Here is a 19,239-nt window from a genome sequence, read left to right on the forward strand (position 1 = left end):
TTGTCATTTTTTGTAAAAAGTGATATTTTCGACTTCTTGTTAAAAACCACAAGTCCAATTGCTTTTATATTACATATATAGGTACTACATGTGAATCTCTCTCAGATTTGTTCGTTTTGTAATGATATCTTCAATTCTCTAATTTTGGTGAATATTTTTGTCATTTTTGGTAAAAAGTGGTATTTTCGACTTCTTGTTAAAAACCGCAAGTCCGATTGCTTTGATATTACATATATAGGTACTACATGTGGGCCTTTCTCAGATTTCATCATTTCGTGATGATATCTTTAATCTCTAATTTTGATGAATGTTTTTGTCATTTTTGGTTAAAAGTGATATTTTTGACTTCTTGTTAAAAACGGCAGGTCCAATTGCTTTGATATTACATATATAGGTACTACATGTGTACATCTCTCAGATTTGTTCATTTTGTGAGGATATCTTTAATTCTCTTAGGGACAACGTCAAAAGATCGTAGTCTGATAAAAAACTTATTTGCTTTAGTTTGGGGATGGGGGGTGGGGGGTTTGACCTCAAAAAGTTTCCATCCCACAAAAACGATTTTATTTTTTAATGAAGTCAAAAAAATCATGGAGTATTTGTAAACTAAAGGAATTAAGTTTGTTATCCTACATTGAACTTTTGATGTTGTCCCTTATTTTGGTGAATAATTTTGTAATTTTGTTCATTTCAATTCTCAAGTATTTTTGTCATTTTTGGTAAAAAGTGATATTTTCGAATTCTTGTTGAAAACAGCAAGTCTGATTGCTTTGATACTATACATATTGTTCATTTTCTAATGATATCTTCAGTTCTTTAATTAGTCCCTGTTCGGATGAAGTCCGAAAACTGGGACTTATAATTCGGTCTCCGTCCGTGCGTCCATGCATCTGTGTGTCCGTGCGTCCGCCCGGAGTCATATCTCAGAATCCCTTTGACCGATTTCATTCATCCTTTGCATGTGCCTAGTACTTTATCTGGGACATATGCACATGCAGTGGTTTAGCGATTCGATTCAAAATGGCCGACTGGCAGCCATCTTGTTTTTTGAAAATGTTGTATTTTGGACATGCTTTGTCAGTTTTCATTCAAATTTGGTACATAGATTATACATGTTAGGATACATGTCCATGACGATTTATTTCGCAATTGGATCAAAAATGGTCGATTGACAGGCATCTTGGTTTTTTTTATGCGGTATCTTGGACGTGCTCTGTCAGTTTTCATTCAAATTTGGCACATACATGTACTTTATACATGTTAAAATAAATGTCCATGACAATTTGTTTCTAAATCTGGTCAAGGATGGCTGATTGACAGCAATCTGACTTTTTGGCTTTACTACTATATTTCCACAATTTATGTACCATTTTCATTCGTATTTGGCACATACATCATACATATCAGTGTGTTTCATAATCAGATCAAAGATGGACGAATAATGGCTGTTTTTATTTTTGGCCATATTACTACTACACGGAACACGTGTTTTGATGTAAATAAACAATCTGTTGTGTACGCCACTTGGAACTCAAGTTTCAAGGACACGCTCACGACAACCCCCCCTGCTTTAATATGACAGCACAAAGAGAACTTTCAAAAATTTAACGGGGACTGTGTCATTTTCAATGACTTGTTGTAATGTGCATTGCTAACAGCGGAGCTATCTCAACCGACAGGCTGCTTGTTCAATTTAAAAACATAAATGTCAAAGGTCATTTACTGAATTGTAGTGTGTAATGCTAAATTAACATATGTATGAACATCAAGGATTATAATAAGCCTCAGTTAGTTCATTTATATAATTCTGGATGGCTGACTGTTTGTGAAATAAAGTCATCAATCAGTAGTTCAATCATTCCTGGTTACTATGTTACTAAGTGCGCACCCACAACAAAAGGAGGGTTTGCCTCAAGTTGAATATAATATACTTCTATGTTAACATACATACTTCTATGTTATCCCCAAGTTATATCTCACAGATGTGTGTACGAATAAAATGTTATGAATCATATTTTGTTCAACTTCATTGGTGGAGTCTATGAATGAAAAACACATTTTCAGAAATTTCAAGAATAACAAACCTTGTACCGGTACTTCATGTGTACATGATGATGGTGAAATTACTACAATAGAACTTGTTGTTTCACTGGAATTTAAAACCCAGTAAATATGATCAAATATCAAAAACATCGTGAAATTAAAGTACCGGTACTAGTGAAAATGAATGCAATTACAGGACACAGCACGGAATAATTTACTGCATTTATCGTACTGAATACAAAAAAGTACAATGTTTGTTATTGATTCACAGTATCCACAGTTGTTTACGGGTATCTTGTCACCTTGGAAAGGTCTATTGCTGTACGGTCCACCTGGTACTGGTAAAACACTTTTAGCTAAAGCAGTCGCCACTGAATGCAATACCACATTCTTCAACATCTCAGCATCAAGTATTGTGAGCAAGTGGAGAGGAGATTCTGAAAAGTTAGTCAGAGTGAGTAACTGCTTGAGAAACTGTTGTTGACATGTTCAAATTTTGTTATTGGGGTGTTTTTTGTGAAAAAATGGCCTCCCGTCAGTCAAAGGTCATCAAAATAAAAACAAAAAACATGCATACCATTATATCTTGGCACCAACTTGGAAAAACTTTGGTCAAGGTACCTCGAATTAGTTTAAAACAAGCTGATATGCATCAGTAACACATAAAGTGTGTTATTCATAGCAAGTTTGAATAAAATTGGCCCAGGCATGCTTGAGAAATGTTTGATAACTTGCTCAATTTGACGTCAGTCAGATAATGTGGTTCTTTCATTTCAAAGTGGGGTATAGTTTCCTTCTTGGTGTGCCTGTAAATAGTTGATTCTCGTTGACAATACATACACCAGAAATGGACATATCCATACTGTTATGCCCCCTAGAATTAAAAAGAAGTGAAACCGAATAAAAACAATTTCCCTATCTAGTGTGTCATAGATTTTCCACAAAACAATCTCTCAGTTGATGCACTGTTAACCAATAATGCCTAATATGTATCGTATTTATCAATTCTTTTAGCTTTTCAATAACATAATTTCTATTTTGTACCACAGTTAATGTTATTGATCATGTAGTTACAAGACACCCCACCTTACATTGGCATGATTAGTTAAAGTTAATGACACAGAAACATTAATAAATACCAGTCTAGTTTTTATGAAAATCAACAAAGAAAGATGACAAACTCCAGAAATTAATTCAGGTGGTTGAATGAAATGTGTTCAATGTCAATGATTCTCATTATTCTGCAATTTTATTTGTTGGTGTATCTCAACATTTGTATATGTCATAAAATTGTTAACAAATTTTGCAAATAAATCCACTAGATTCTGAAGTTCACGCCTTTCTTCCCATGCTGTAAGTTTGCATACAATAAGTCTACACAAGCAATATGTGATACATGGCCCTGTAACTCTGCTGTAATATTTCTTTAAAAGTGAAATACCGGGTGTATTTCTTGTTGTAGGTGTTGTTTGAATTAGCTAGGTTCCATGCACCGTCCACTATATTCCTGGATGAGTTGGAGTCTATTATGAGTCAACGAGGTGGACAGTCTGGAAAGTAAGTATTACCCAGAAATGCATGTCAGATTCAGTGAATTCATAGATCATCATTATTATTGGATCTTACAGACAAATCTATTGTCACTACCGAGCAAGCCTCACGCTCGCTTTATACTTATTTACCTGTGCATTGAACGATTGCCCACAGATGACATGCACAATGCTGGGTGTAGTCAACTTTGTTATATATGGTGGAATACATCATTTTTGTTTTGTTGCTTGTTAGTGAACACGAAGGAAGCAGGCGAATGAAAACTGAGTTATTAGTCCAGATGGATGGTTTAGCAAAATCTGATGATTTAGTGTTTTTATTAGCAGCTTCTAATTTACCATGGTGAGTATTTTACAGTGTTCGTCAGAATAATGGCAATAATGACAAAACTTGCATTGATTTGGTATTCTGTACACCTCTGACTGAGCTCCAGGCAGGAAAATATTGACTAATTAGTCCCCGTTTCAGGCGCAGCGTGACGTTTATATTCTGCAGCAGATTTCGATAAAACTTGGCAGGATGATGAACAAGTCTTTGTTGAATATGCACATAATTTTTTTTTCCAGATCTGAAAATCCTAAGTGGGTCTTTTTCATGATTTTCATCCAAAATTCCCTCTCCCAACAACACTGAGAGAACAACTGAGCATGCTCAGAATAAATAATTAGCTTAGATTGTAATGCTAGGGTTTTCAGTGATGTCAAGAACTGAATCAGTGACAGAAATGGACCACAGTCTGGTTTTTGTTTTGTTTTATGAAAAATTAATGCTGAAATCTTGAACAAGCAGCCTGTCAGCTAAAAAGATAGCTTCGCTGTTAGCAATGCACATTTCAATTAAAGAACTAAAGATATCATTAGAAAATGAACAATACCGGTATGTATAGTATCGAAGCAATCAGACTTAAAATATCGAAATATCACTTTTTACGGAAAAAATATTCATTAAAATTAGCAAATTAAAGACATCATAAAATGAACAAATCTGAGAGAGGACTACCTGTAGTACCTATATATATAATATCATAGCAATCAGACATGCGATTTTTAGCAAGAAGTCGAAAATATCATTTTTTACCAAAAATAACAAAAATATTCACCAAAAATAGAGAATTTGAGATTTTGACATGAAATGAACAACTCTGAGAAAGAACCCATCCACGGTACTTGCATATCAAATTTGAAAATATTCTGAATTGCGTTTTTGAAGTAGAAGTTGAAATTGTAAAGTTGACGACGATGACGATAGACAATCAGTAATATGAACAGCTCCGCAGTGTTGACTTTGTCGACAGCAGAGCTAAAAAAGTGTTCAGAAATGTTGTTGTATATTATATCTTTAAACTGTAAAAATTGCATTCCATTATAAAGAGCCATCACTGAAATACCAGGTCACAAAGTTGAAAATCAGTAAAAACACTTTGCAGTTAAAGTTTATAAATCATTGCCAGACACATTGCTTCAGTTGTCACAGCTAGTGGATAAATGGGTCGTACCATTACAAATCTCAGAGCACCTGTTTGCAGATGTTGCATGTATTATTTTAACATGAGTATTTTATAATTAAATGTTGGGGACTGTGACATTCATGTCTTGTTTCAAATCAATATGAAAATTACTTCAGCCTAATTGATATGCCAAGTATTTACTTCCTTTTGTGAAATTGAATAAATAGATTTTGAATTGAGCCAAAAAGATCATAGATATATTAAATTAAAAAAACAAACCTATAATTTGTAAACTGATATTTTGATTTACAGGGAATTGGACCATGCAATGCTGCGGAGATTGGAGAAAAGAATATTGGTAGATTTACCAACACTTGAAGCTAGGAGAAACATGTTCCAAACACATTTACCCAATGTTATTAATCCAGATCAACCCTTACAACTGAAAAGTGATCTAGACTATGATTTGCTTGCACAGGTAAGAAAAGATAATATAAGGTTATTACGAAAATACCTCAAAGTACCGGTTTTGCACAAAGACAGTACAACAGCAGTATCGACCAGCACACAGCGTACTGTCTGAGTACATACTTTGAAGTGTCTTCGTAATAACCTTATTATTATGCATCCTACTACCAAGGATACATCATGGGAGTGCCCAAATCTAAAAAGAACAGAATCAGCGAACTTCTTTGTATGGAGTCCTGGTGGCAGCCATGTTTGTTTTTATTATTAGAGAACGCTTACGCGCGCAATCATTCCATATTTGGAATTCACGTTTCCTAATATGGTAGAATGAAAATACCCCGCAAAATTTCGGCACGCTGTAACTTATGGCGTACGATGACAGATGTATAATAATGTCATGTATATCGAATAAAAAATTCAACGGATGTTTGTAAAATATGAAAGGATATCATTCATACCATGATTATTGAGTGTGAACTATAAATGTGTCTTTTCTTGCAAGCATAAACAACAGTTTGTTTTTGATGGAAAAAATACTTATACACATATGAACTGATTGTTGTTGTACATACCAAAATAACCAGTGCACATAAGTTAGTAGAAAATGTTATCAAAGGATTAGGTTTTCGGTTCATGATAATTCATAGTCCAGTGTATTTATCAACATGCTGTATCAAGCAAACAATACTAAAAATCTACATGTATTTTTCTATATTGCATCTATTGAAACCATTCTGCTGTTTGGTGCTGGGCTGAATAGTAGACAAAATTCTGTATTTGGAAAGCATTGTATCACATGGTGTTTTTTTTATCCGATACCTTGCAAAAGGTTTATTCAGTCTGGTAGGAAACTCTTCAAATGTACTGGTATTGTTATATTTTTTTTCCAACAGAGAACTGATGGTTATTCAGGATCTGACATTAAACTGGTGTGTAAAGAAGCTGCCATGAGGCCTATCCGCAAAATATTTGATATATTAGAAAGCTGTAGTACAGGTTAGTTTTTGTATATATTAGTTGGAAAACACACGAATTATGAGTTTAGTAATTTCTTGGTCTGAACTGCCCATCTACAGCATTTTATTTAAATATTTTTGATAATTGTCCCAAAAAACATACATCATGTATTCCATCATTTTGAAAAAGTCAGATAGCCTCTGAATGGTCATGATGGCTTTTCAGTAATCAATTCATGGATATCATGCCTGTCATTGATGATAGACAGAAAACACTGGCAGAATATCACATCACACTCTCCACATCGATTAAAAACATTTTCAGATATAAAAAAAGTTGACTGGGTTGTATATATTTATATGAATTGTTTGACTTTTTAACTTAATAATGACAACAAAAAACACTAAATAAGGCACTGTGATATTATTCAAATACAAAATGTATGTCAATGCAATGAAAAGTCATAACTGGATCCTGGGCTGAAATGAAAAAAAGTTTCACTCAGGGAATAGCTGATAGCAGCAGCAGCAGTTTCTGAATGAAACTATACAAAAGGAATGTTGCAATATCGTTTCAAATAATCATTTGAACATTTTAATCATGTCCATATATTTATGAACTCCCTAAACTTAATTGAAATGATCTCTGAGACACTTTGAGTTAAATTGGTCAGTTCTCAGAGCTCCACAAAACTGTCCTCTTTTGTTTTTATTTGTACATGGTAGTTCAACTAAAATTTCTGAATCTATATAAAAAAAAAAGATTTTTTGTCAGTTTCATTTAACTGTAATTTGGCAAAATGTGAAATCACATATGCTGGTAAGTCTTGATTCTAGATTAATCTATTCATATTTTTAATAATATTAATATTATACGATGTAAAGTTACTAGTAATTTTAATAACAATTATTCATTTACCAAATAATTAATAAATAATTAAATTTGCACTCTAACATTACAAATGTATCTCACTCACCATGTGTGTCCGCTAATGTGCACAACTCATTACCATATAAACCATAGTAATTATTGCACTCTAAAACCCTTCTTTTGTAATGTTATCTGTATTTTGTCAACTGTACATGTTTTGCCTTTTATTTTTCTCTTTTCCTTGTAAATCCCTTTGTGGTGCATGTGTGCAGCTAGTGGAGGGCAACCTAATCTCTATTGGCATAGTGAGTACATTATATTATAATTATTTTGGCCATTTCAGTACAGTTCTCTGTTTTACCCTTTAGAGGAATGAATACTGTAGAATACTTTTGCTTAGAATTAATTTTCGCTATTTTCGCTGAAGGAATGGAATGATTCAGTGAAAATAAAATTCAGTGAATATACCTTTTTTCCTATATTTTACATTCAACTCATCAAAAATCAGTGAAAATTCCATACAAAACACCATAAAAGACTTTTCAGTGAAAATTAATTCCAGCTAAAATAAAGTATTCTACAGTACACTGCTAATTTATAAGTTTGGTCAGAGAGAGTTAATACATAAATACTTTTTATTTTTAATCTCATTAAAAACAGATGAAATTGCATTTTGTCTCAAAAAGTTAATTTGGTATTTTGGTTTTCATTTAGTGTGTCTCTAAGGGGTTGACAGAGAATAACATTGTTCTGGTCTGTATTAGACACTGTCTTTTTTATGTAATGTTTTAATATTTTTATGTTTTTCTACATAAGTGTAATGTTTGTAAAATGCAAGCAATATTGTACCTACATAATTGCAGTGTAGACTATCACCTTGCTTCTCATTTAGATATCCAAGATCAATGATACCTAATGTTGAATCTGAGCACATCCACAATGGCAAAACAGACGTTCAATGCAAATGGTTGACGAGATCTCATTGAGAGTGAGATTCCATGAGACTTGTTTTGAGGGGCGAACACAATTCTTATGGCTCTCTCACTCGCAACACTATCTATGTGGTCATTTGCGTCTAAGAGCTGTTTGTATTTGCTTTAGAAATCCATGTGCTTATGTTTATTACAGGTGCGTTTCTATGGGTACAAGCATTACAGTATATTTGAATGATTTAATACACAACACTGTTGCTTTATTATATGCTTTCTTTCGAGATGTGTTTCCAATCAAGCAAATATGGTATTCTGTTACTATTGACGCCATATACTTAGTGGTCATTTTTTTATAGTCATAGAGTAGAACTAAAATTCTCAAAATAATGTTCCTCATTTGTGAGGTTTCATGTTGTACTATTATGGGTAGAAATGCGATTCACTGTCCAAAACAGATTGTGAGATAAATCCAGTGTATGACACTCTGCCATTTTGATATGCCAGGCATATCTGCTCAATCCAACTATTGCCTTCTCCCCCTGTATTCTAATTTAATGTATTTTAAACAACACACTTCTCTGTTGTGGTGTAGTCATAGAACAAAATTTTGTCTCTATAAGTGACTGTTGGAGCCACCAACAAGTCATTCTTGTGTGTCAATCAATTTTAAATACATAAAATATTTAACATTTATTTAAACATTCTTGTGAAAAGTGTACGGGTATCATTGAAGGAAGTACATATTAAGTTAATCTCTCATATTGTATATATTAAATACATATGAAACCAACACATTAGAATTATATAATATTACTCAATGTCAATTGTTTTCTCCAATTCCTGATTCTCGATTTCCAACTCGCAGCGTAAAAAACCCACAAATAAAAGTGCCATCATTTGTCACCTCTGAAAATTGGCACACCATTTCTGCCTATTAAAGTAAGGAAAACAAACATATATATATTTTCATATTTTTGGTGGGTTGAAAAACTATGTCACAGTCGTATTCACTTTTCAGTTCTAAATCATTTTCTCTGCACAAAAAATGCCTTTTTCAACTAGTAATTAATGTTTCTCAGCTGTCTTGTATAGTTCTTCTAGCTGACTTTTTTCTGCACCCACTCGCATTCACTCCAAGATCTTTTGGAGTTGTCCGTTCTTTTGAGCTTTTATATTTTTGCCCTACCCTCATTTGTTGCCAGGTAAGGGATTGGTCGGTTACTTGGGCCTGGGGGGGGGGGGGGGTGTGGTGTCGGCAGATTTCATTTTGCCAGCTGTAAATCTCAGTTGACCCACCCCTATCAAATAAAAAAAAGTGGGTGACCCCCCCCCCCCCCCATTATATTTTAAAACTCAAAACATGCTGACCCCCCCTAAAAAAAACAAAGAAACATTAACAGTTTTGGCTCTGACATGATTACAAAATGTATTATATGTGCATGGAAAATATCATGGTTTGCCATAATTTTGACATAATTTTTAGCGTTTGCATTTAATAGACCTTAGGAGGGGAGGGGAAGCATAAAGCCAAAAAATGACTACAGAAAAGGCTGCAGGAAGGAGAGAAATCTATTCTGCTAAAGATAGTAAATAAAAACAAAGCTGTAGAGTACTTACTTGATAAACGCCCTTATAAGATAGGAAAAGAAGATTTGAACTAGGTGGTTTGAACTCTTTGAAAACTAAGTTGGATTTAAAATATCTTTCATATCTTATAGACTAGGAAAACTTTACACCCGAAGCACAGTCTGTGCTTATGAAAACAAAGGAAACTTTGATTTTTGCTCAAATTTGTGTTGGATTTTGGTATTTTACAAAGCAAAATATGCATATTTAAAAGTTAAAAAAAAACCCAAAAAAACCATTTATTTATTTTTTCATCATTTATTTTAATTTATATATCAGCATTTTCACAAATTTAACTTTTTTGATTTGCTGAACAAAAACTGTCACTGCTCTTTGTACTACCTGTAATTGCTGTGTTGTCTTTCCGTCTCCTGATAATTTGATATCAGCAGCATATGGACTTGGGATGTGTTTAAAACTTAACTGATAATTGGGGTTTTTGCCGCATTGCATAATCTGTTAGTTATTTGGCAACTTTAACCTCAAAATATTTAGCCTATAACACTTTTTACATCAACAAATTTATAGGCAATATAGGTAATAGTTATTATTAAGAACACATTTGTACGATTAACTTTTTTATCGTTTGTTCTGAAATAAAATTTAAAAAAATATATGCATGAGCGCGTGTGTGAATTCTGGAAAACATGTTATCAAAAACAGGGTGACCCCCCCCCCCCCATTCGCACAATCAAAAACAGGGTAACCCCCCTACTGATCCACCGACACCCCCCCCCCCTAGGCCGAAGTAACTGACCAATCCCTAAATTGTGGATACGCAAACAAAATTACATCGCCTCTGCCAGTAATTTGTGAATAAGGAATTTTTTACATTTGTAGTCACAAAAAGTTGTTCATATTCAACCTCATTATTTTCAAAGAGTGGACATGTTTTTAAACATACAGGTAGTTTAAATACATCTCTCCAGTGAAAACAATTTAGTTTTATGAATCGATTACTATGCAAAGTATTGAAAATTAAGTGAATTTTTTTTTCTATTCAGTGACTAGTAATACCAGAAATTCTCCATTTAGAATTTGTAGAAGGCAAATACTTACCGGTACCACCAAAATTATCACATACAATTAATTAGGTATACTGACAGACGTATAATAATACTTTGTTGTTATACATGTATAGCATCTACCAAAATAGGTCTACCCATTCGCCTCATGTATGTTAAGAAACATCAAAAATTCAAACTAAAGGAGCAACTGTGCATTGCATTCATTGTGTATTTCACACAGCAAATATGGTGTGGCTTAAAATAAATCTTGTAGATATATTGTCAGTTTGTTGACTGTAAAAACGTAGACTGTCAGTATACTTGACTTTTCTTGAGTAGAAACTTTTATAGTCAATGGCACCATGTGTGAAGCCACAAACATAACAATATGATCAACTATAACTGGTGCACAACACTCTACACTCTTCCATTGCAACATTGATGTTTTTGACCTAGATTCCTCTAGAAAATTGGGATAGCCAAAGGTAACTTGGCGTAGGAAAAAGAAGAGGGATGAATGACCCTCAACACTCCCAAAGCAGCCACAGACAGAGCCAGATGGAGATCTCTTGCCATTGCCTCAAGCGCCGACAGGCACGGGAGAGTTGAATGAATTCTCCCAGTTGGTGGACTTGATTGTAAAAATGTATTCATTGAATCTAAAACTTTAAGATTAGTCACTGATTGTCAACGATTAGCCAGTTACTCTGCAACACCTAAACAGCACTGCATAAACAAAACACTGTTACAGGGGAATTAGTAAAGCAACCGTGCATAACTTTGTGTGCAAGATATTGTACTGTGTATTGATTTGAGTTAACATCTGAAATTTGTTGTTAAACCACATTTTTGCCAAAAGCTCTATAATTGCTCACCGGACATCTTGTCACAATGTGTTTAATACTCACTGTGTTGATTTGATGTAACTGGTTATTCACTAGGTTCAGAATTCATTTTTTTAGCTCCGCTGTCGACTGTGTCGAGCGGAGCTTATCATATGAGTGATTGTCCGTCGTCGTCCGTGTCAATGTTTTACTTTTTCGACTTCTTCTTGAAAACTACAAGCCTGAATGCTTTGATACTTGGTGTATATGTACCTTGGGTAGACCTCTCTCAGATTTGTTCATTTCATGATGATATCTTCAATTCTCTAATTTTGGTGAATATTTTTGTCATTTTTAGTAAAACGTGATATTTTCAACTTCTTGTTAAAAACCGCAAGTCCAATTGCTTTGATATTACATATATAGGTACTACATGTGGACCTCTCTCAGATTTGTTCTTTTTGTAATGATATCTTTAATTCTCTAATTTTGGTGAATATTTTTGTCATTTTTAGCAAAAAGTGATATTTTCGACTTCTTGTTGAAAACCGCAAGTCCAATTGCTTTGATATTACATATATAGGTACTACATGTGGACCTCTCTCAGATTTGTTCATTTTGTAATGATATCTTTAATTCTCTAATTTTGGTGAATATTTTTGTCATTTTTGGTAAAAAGTGATATTTTCGACTTCTTGTTGAAAACCGCAAGTCCAATTGCTTTGATATTACATATATAGGTACTACATGTGGACCTCTCTCAGATTTGTTCATTTCATGATGATATCTTTAATTCTCTAATTTTGATGGATATTTTTGTAATTTTTGGTAAAAAGTGATATTTTTGACTTCTTGTTGAAAACCGCAAGTCCAATTGCTTTGATATATTATACATATAGGTACTACATGTGGACCTCTCTCAGATTTGTTCATTTTCTAATGATATCTTCTGTTCTTTAATTGCCATGTGCATTGCTAACAGCGGAGCTATCTCAGCCGACAGGCTGCTTGTTTAACATTCCACATCGTGGCTTTATACAATCAGCAAAAATAAAACCGACTCATTTTCTCAGTATCCAGAGCAAAACATAACAACACTGACTACATATCGCATTTTTTTGTGTTTCAGGAGATTCCGTACCGGAGTTAAAAGTGGATGCTATTACCACGTATGATGTGGAATGTGCTCTCGCTCACACCAAACCTTCGGCCATCAAGTTAAAGGACCAGTATTTATTATGGCAGAAAGAGAATGAATCGTGCATCAGTCTTTAGTGTATAGAACATTCAGAGAGGTATCGGCTCTAAAGCATAGTGACTATTTACAGGAAGTATTGTAAAATGGATGTGTTGTATACCACATACCATACATGAATACCTTGATAGGAATATAGAAGAAGCGTTTCCAGTGTTTCATTTCATTTAATCTGCTGGTCAATCGATTTTGTGGTAACACAACAGAGATCGTCAATTTGTTGGATTCACAAAAACACTTGTATTAAAGCGCCACAATCATACAGTGCTTGATGTGGGTTCTATGCATCGTTAGTTTACTTAAATGCAGAAGGTATAACAACTAGATGTTTTCAGTTAGTGTATGCTAACATCCATAATATATGGTATAAATACCTTATATCTTCAATGCCGTCCATTTTAAAAAAAAAAGATTAATACACTGTAATAATAAGGTGCAGGAGATGATTTGTAAATATTTTGTATATTTTAAATATTTGTATTTAGTTTTACCAACGTTTGAGGTATATTTTACTCTGCCAGTGTAATATAGTATTTAATAACTAGTTTTTGTTTTGATTTCTTTTACTAAATATTAGTACTTGGCATTGTGCTGAGCTACTACTGTGTTTAATACTCCAGAGATCTGTAAAATCGATTCATAAATTGCAATTTGGCAGTCATTTTTTTCAATCTATGAGAGAGTTTTTTTGTGTAGTACAAAGTCCTTCTCAATCAATAGATCTATATATATATATATATATATATATATATATATATATATAGATCTAACCTAATATACAAATATCCTGATCAGTATGTATTAATTCAATTTGGGTTCAACTGGTATATACATTTGAGATCCACTACAATCTTATTGGTTCATTAAATTGATTATGGTTATTATTTAGGAGAACATTCCATAATTACCATATTTCTTATCAAATGCAGTATGTATCAGTGTTGTGCATATCACTGCCAGTTTTCTGCACAAAGGCCTTCATAAAAATTGCTGTCAAATTTTATTTTTTACAGATTTGGTATTGTATCTTGATTTGATTTTTTTTGAGTTTCGTTTTTACTCCACAAGATAAGTGGGATGTGCTGACATTTGTTTTCAAACATGATACTTCAAAACAATTTTATAATGTGGTAAAATTTTAAATCATTATTTTATGGTCAGCAGGTTCTCACTCATAGGCTGGATATGTTGTTAGAATCATTATCTGAACATAACAAGTGAGATTGTCAGTCATAACATTAAAGGGTGGTGGTTTTAAGTCGCATTGTGTTCCATATAGGATTCATAGCGATGTACACAACATGTGTAAAATACACTACTGCCTTTTTAATGTGTTTACCTTGCCCGTACCATCAAAGATGGAAGGGAAAGGTATATTAAGGGGAAAATTTTGTCCGGCGTTGTCGTCGTCGTCGTTAATAATTGTTATTGTGTGCATGATAACTTTACTAATTCTATTCCAAACTTCATCAAACTTGGTCACCTTGTTCATCAGTATAAAGTCTTCCCTGAGTTTGAACAACAGATGTCCTGTATGAAAATATCATGCAAAAATTGAGAAAAACTGATAAAATATTTTGACTGTTTCTACTTGACTGTTTCTACTTGACTGATCACTGGTGATACACATCAAAGGTCACTGATCTCAGTGGAAATATGCATTGTTGTATGTGTTCAATGAAGCAATTGATTTATCTTGTAATAATATCCTTGGTAATGTATCTCAGAATCCCTTACTGGGTTTCAAAACCAACTCATGGAGAGATTGCACAGTCTGATACACATTTGCAAACCTACCAATAAATCTTTACAGAAAACAAGATGTCAGAAAATCAATATAAGCACTCCTATGAACTGGGTGCCAAACTTTGATCAAGATCTGAAGCTAATAGAAAATCTGTTTAGTTCAAAGTTATCAAATCAAAAACAATACATAAAAAATACATAAAAAGCAAAACATTTCATCCACATTTTAAAAAGAAAATTGTTCTAAAATATATGTATTCTGTATTTGACAAACAGTTCGTTCGACAAATGAAAACTCACAGGAGTATGTTTCAGCTATTAGAACAGAATGATAGAGTTTTTATAATACTAGTTTAAAAACTCACTTCAAACAAAGATTGCAGTGTTTGAAGATGTAGGTTCTCAGGAGGCAATAGTACTGTTGACTTCTCCCTCCACTGGACACCAACTAACTATTTAAGTTGATTTGCATACAAAGCAGAGCTTGCAACTTGATAGCTATTCATAAAGGGTGTTTTTTTTTTTACTTTTCATATAATACAGTAGTCACACTATGAGGCAGTTCATATTTGTCTCAGTGAATCATTAATTTTTGACAGACACCTGTACAAAATACTTGGACAAAAGCCAGCTAAGATTTTCTGTTATCTTGCATGTTTTATGAATCTATTCATGTCTAAATGCAGCACTTTTTTCTTGCAATGAGGCATTTGTTTTTATTCTAAAATATCTGAATTACTTTGAATAAAGCTGGAAATTATGTCCCTTAAAATAATTAAACAAATAAGGCACAAATGTTTTTGTAAGATATTTACATCTTTAAAGGACATTCGGTAGACTGATTCCCCACTGTTAGTTCAACCCCAAAACTTTTTTTGTATTCAAAATTAATTATGACAATGTATATTTATATTGAAACAAACTATGTTAAAGGTAATTATATTATATAACAAAGGGCAAGGTCACCAGAGTTCAACTATGTTTTGGAATAGGTTTGACATTATGTGCATAGTTTTGTACTATGGATTACTTGTTTTTGTAAGGTTTCCCCACGAAATATGAATTTAAATCAATACAAAATGAATTCTTATATATTGCCCAATGCTACGATGTATGAACTAATATTGGTTTATTGCAATTTTGAAAATAATGTTTGAATTCTTTTCATTGTCTTGTCACTGCAAACCACAATTGTATTTACTATATGTATTTCTTGGTGTAAATATATCTATTTGAATGAGGGTAACCATATTGTGCCATTACAGCCCCTTTAGAAGAAATCAATCTTACCTATGCAAAATTCTTGTGGCAATGTAAGTTACAGATTGCATGACAATGTGCATCTAAAAAGAGAAGCAGGTAATATACATAAACTTGATTCTATTTATTAAAAGTGTACTGTTAAAGTAGAAGCCTACTCATAATTTTTTTAGAAATTTGGTCATAACTCTCTTGACAATGTTCATTGGCTTTACCGGTATGTACAATCATTGAACTATGTTGAAGAAAACTTGCATTTTTTTAACTTTTTAAAACCCAGATTTTTGTAATAACACAGACTATTTAAGAAAAGAACAAATATTGTGGGTGTTTTTGTTTTGTTTTTGGTTTAACAATGTAAATGAAGTAACCAGCCTACATTTTAAGATATGGCATAATATCTCTGCCATAGAAACCTATAGTAAAAGGTTTTAATACTACCAATTTGTTAAAAATGGTAACTATCCATTAAAATACAACCATAATTTTTTCAAAAATTAAACTGATGATCCAATATCTTTTATTGCATACAATAAGTACTTGTTCAATACTGGGGTACAATTTATTGCAAAACTAATAAATTTAGGGAATTTTCATTTATGAGTAGACGTTTGCCTTTAAAAAAAAAAAACTACATGTGTGCTGATTGGTTTTATTTTGACTAGAATTCTGTTGTTGTATGAAAGGTGTGATTGGACATTCCACTGTGAAATCCTTAAAGAATATTTGTTGACAGAAGTACACCTATTATACAACATTCAAGGCAAGGAAAATAAACATTTTCATCAGCTCACATGCACTACTATTTAAGGTACAAGGGAGAATATGTTGCCCATTTATTAAATAATTGTGTATGATTTATTCCTATCGGTATGTCAATATAATGTATTACAGTAAGTTGTCATGCCCATGTTACTATATATATATATATATATATATCAGTATATATGGTAAAGTTGCAGAGTGCAATAGAGCAGTTGATTAGTTATCAACACAGTCAATCTGTATTTAGATGTTTTGGCTGATCCGTCCAGATTTAAGAATTTGTGAACAAAAATTTGGTGAATAAATTGTTCAGTCACTATTGCAGTGCTCATTCATTATCTACATGTTGGTGACTTCTCTAAAACTGTTGTGCAAGTGTATTCAGTATGTTGTTTGGTGGAAGTTGACCATCCAAATTCATAAAATCATGAGGGGTGGTGGTTGTCTCACCTCTGGTCTTGCCCTCCCTTATGGCTACACACTGTATGGGATGTGTATCAAATGACAACCACTGCTACTTTAATGATAACAAAACAATTAATTGAAAATGTTGCCCAATTTGAAATTTCATGTTTTGAGCTATGTATGGCCCCTGTGGGGCAATTCCGTTCTCAAAATAACAATATTTTGAAAAACTTGTTTGAATAATGAACCTCAAGTTTTTTAAAGCTTAATGTTTTCAATCCCTCCATGTAAATTTGTACATTTACTTACACAAATATAATTTATTACTTGCCTAGTTTGCCATGTTTTTGTTTTTTTTGTTTTGTATAATAAAGGCAAGTCAGTGTTGTTTGTACTATAATATGGAGTTTTAGGTGAATCTGTCACGTGATATAAAAGCTTGTCAAACAAGTTGTAGCTTAGGAATGTTCTCAAATTATTTCCTTGCAATGTCTTGTTAAAAACAATTACAAATTGACACCTGTGCCCTGTAGATCACAGAATACCCTTGTTATAATCATATCAATTTAAGCAAACATCATCATTTGGACTTTGTTCTATTGTTCAAATTGTAGCAATAGTTAAATCAAATTAGCTTTCAGAATCCACACCTCATTTAGGGCACTTGTAATAGAAACACACAAAAAATACTGTACTACCAGTAATCTATATATCTTGTTGCACGGGTTGTCATATTACACTACTTTTATTTTAATAACCTAAACAATCCTAATGTAAGTACTACTTGTGAAGGCCTACATGATAATTTGAGAACATCCCTAAGCTAGAGACGAATTGTACATTATAAAAATCAGTGCCTTGATGGCTCATATACTGTAAAATGAATACATCATTGATTGATGTGAGGATTTCTTGGAAATAAAAAAAACATGGACTTCCATTCTTGTTTCTTCCATCTGGCATTGTAATGAGTATGAATTACCATTCAGTATATTCAACACGGTTGCTGACATTCTGGTTGACTGAAGTACAGCCTCAGAGTTGCAACTGCAAGTTAGCACAATTCCATTTTTGACAATGAGTGTATAATGTGTACCCTGGTGTCCCAAAGCCGTGGTTATTCCATAAATGAATATGTGAAATACATTTACCATATTTACTCAATTAAAAGCAACAGAAGAGCATGTAACAAAAGCATTGTATACTCAGTGATTACACATGCAGTGTTAACTAAAGCATATATGTACTACAGACCATACATTCTTCACACAGGTATCTATGCTGTCCATCCCACTGTGGTTGCAAGTTTATCTGCAGGTTCCCAGCAAGAAATTGCCAACCTCAACGTCTGCCTGTTCAGTCACAGCTGGTAGATGGTGAGGTTGTTCGCTTTCCCTTTATTCACAACACTTTCCCCGTCCTCTTTTATCAAAACCTTGTGCCTTGTGTCATTTATAGAAGTATAAACATCTCATGACAAATACAAGAATGTCATACCATAATAATCAAGAGTAAACCTAATTTTGACAGCAATATTAATTTAATTGATTTTTCTTATTCAAATAAAAATAATGTATTCACTCCTGAGCAATAATAGTTAAATCTTGTAGCTACAAATCCAGGATACTGTGACATATTGGATTCAAATGTGAAGTCTAGAGTTCAGTTCAAGCAGTTCTTGAAGAAATATTAATATTTCAGGTCCAGTACTAAGACTCGTTGATCTGAATGATTCCAAGAGGGGAGGCAAGGGGGGTAGCTGGTACGGTTTCACGGGAAATAAAAAGGGCTTTTTACAATTTACAAGGAAAAAAAGACGTGTTTACAGTGTTAAAAAAAGGAACATTGAATGGTCCGAAGAGCTCTCCGGCTCAAATTCTCCGCCATTGCTGCGCCGTGTGTAGAGATGCACGTGCATATTACCCTCGTAATGCTCTTCATTCGGTTAGAGGGCCTTTTACGTCTTGACATTCAATTTTGTAGTGAATTGTGTCATCTAGTCGTTTTACAGTTTCTATAATGTAATTTCCCTGGATTATTCTTTACGATTTTTTGATTTGGATGTAAATTCTTGTACGTACCG

The 19,239-nt window shown here is 33.2% G+C and overlaps 1 protein-coding gene across 2 annotated transcripts in view; it reads left to right on the top strand.

Moving 5' to 3' along the window:
- Positions 1 to 18,096, top strand: part of LOC102807527 (katanin p60 ATPase-containing subunit A-like 2) — a 33,959-nt gene extending 15,863 nt beyond the window's left edge. The window contains exons 8-14 of one of the 2 annotated variants that reach the window (XM_085506980.1): positions 2,315 to 2,497; positions 3,506 to 3,600; positions 3,829 to 3,936; positions 5,354 to 5,519; positions 6,403 to 6,505; positions 7,609 to 7,641; positions 12,855 to 18,096. In XM_085506980.1, the coding sequence (XP_085363106.1) occupies positions 2,315 to 2,497; positions 3,506 to 3,600; positions 3,829 to 3,936; positions 5,354 to 5,519; positions 6,403 to 6,505; positions 7,609 to 7,641; positions 12,855 to 13,000 (834 nt within the window). In that variant the 3' untranslated portion in view covers positions 13,001 to 18,096. The remainder of the gene's footprint in view (positions 1 to 2,314; positions 2,498 to 3,505; positions 3,601 to 3,828; positions 3,937 to 5,353; positions 5,520 to 6,402; positions 6,506 to 7,608; positions 7,642 to 12,854) is intronic. The other variant, XM_085506981.1, reaches the window with a different exon arrangement.
- The last annotated feature ends 1,143 nt before the right edge of the window (positions 18,097 to 19,239 follow it).

Source organism: Saccoglossus kowalevskii, chromosome 13 (genome assembly GCF_978046115.1).
Source record: "Saccoglossus kowalevskii chromosome 13, keSacKowa6.1, whole genome shotgun sequence".
NCBI lineage: Eukaryota > Metazoa > Hemichordata > Enteropneusta > Harrimaniidae > Saccoglossus > Saccoglossus kowalevskii.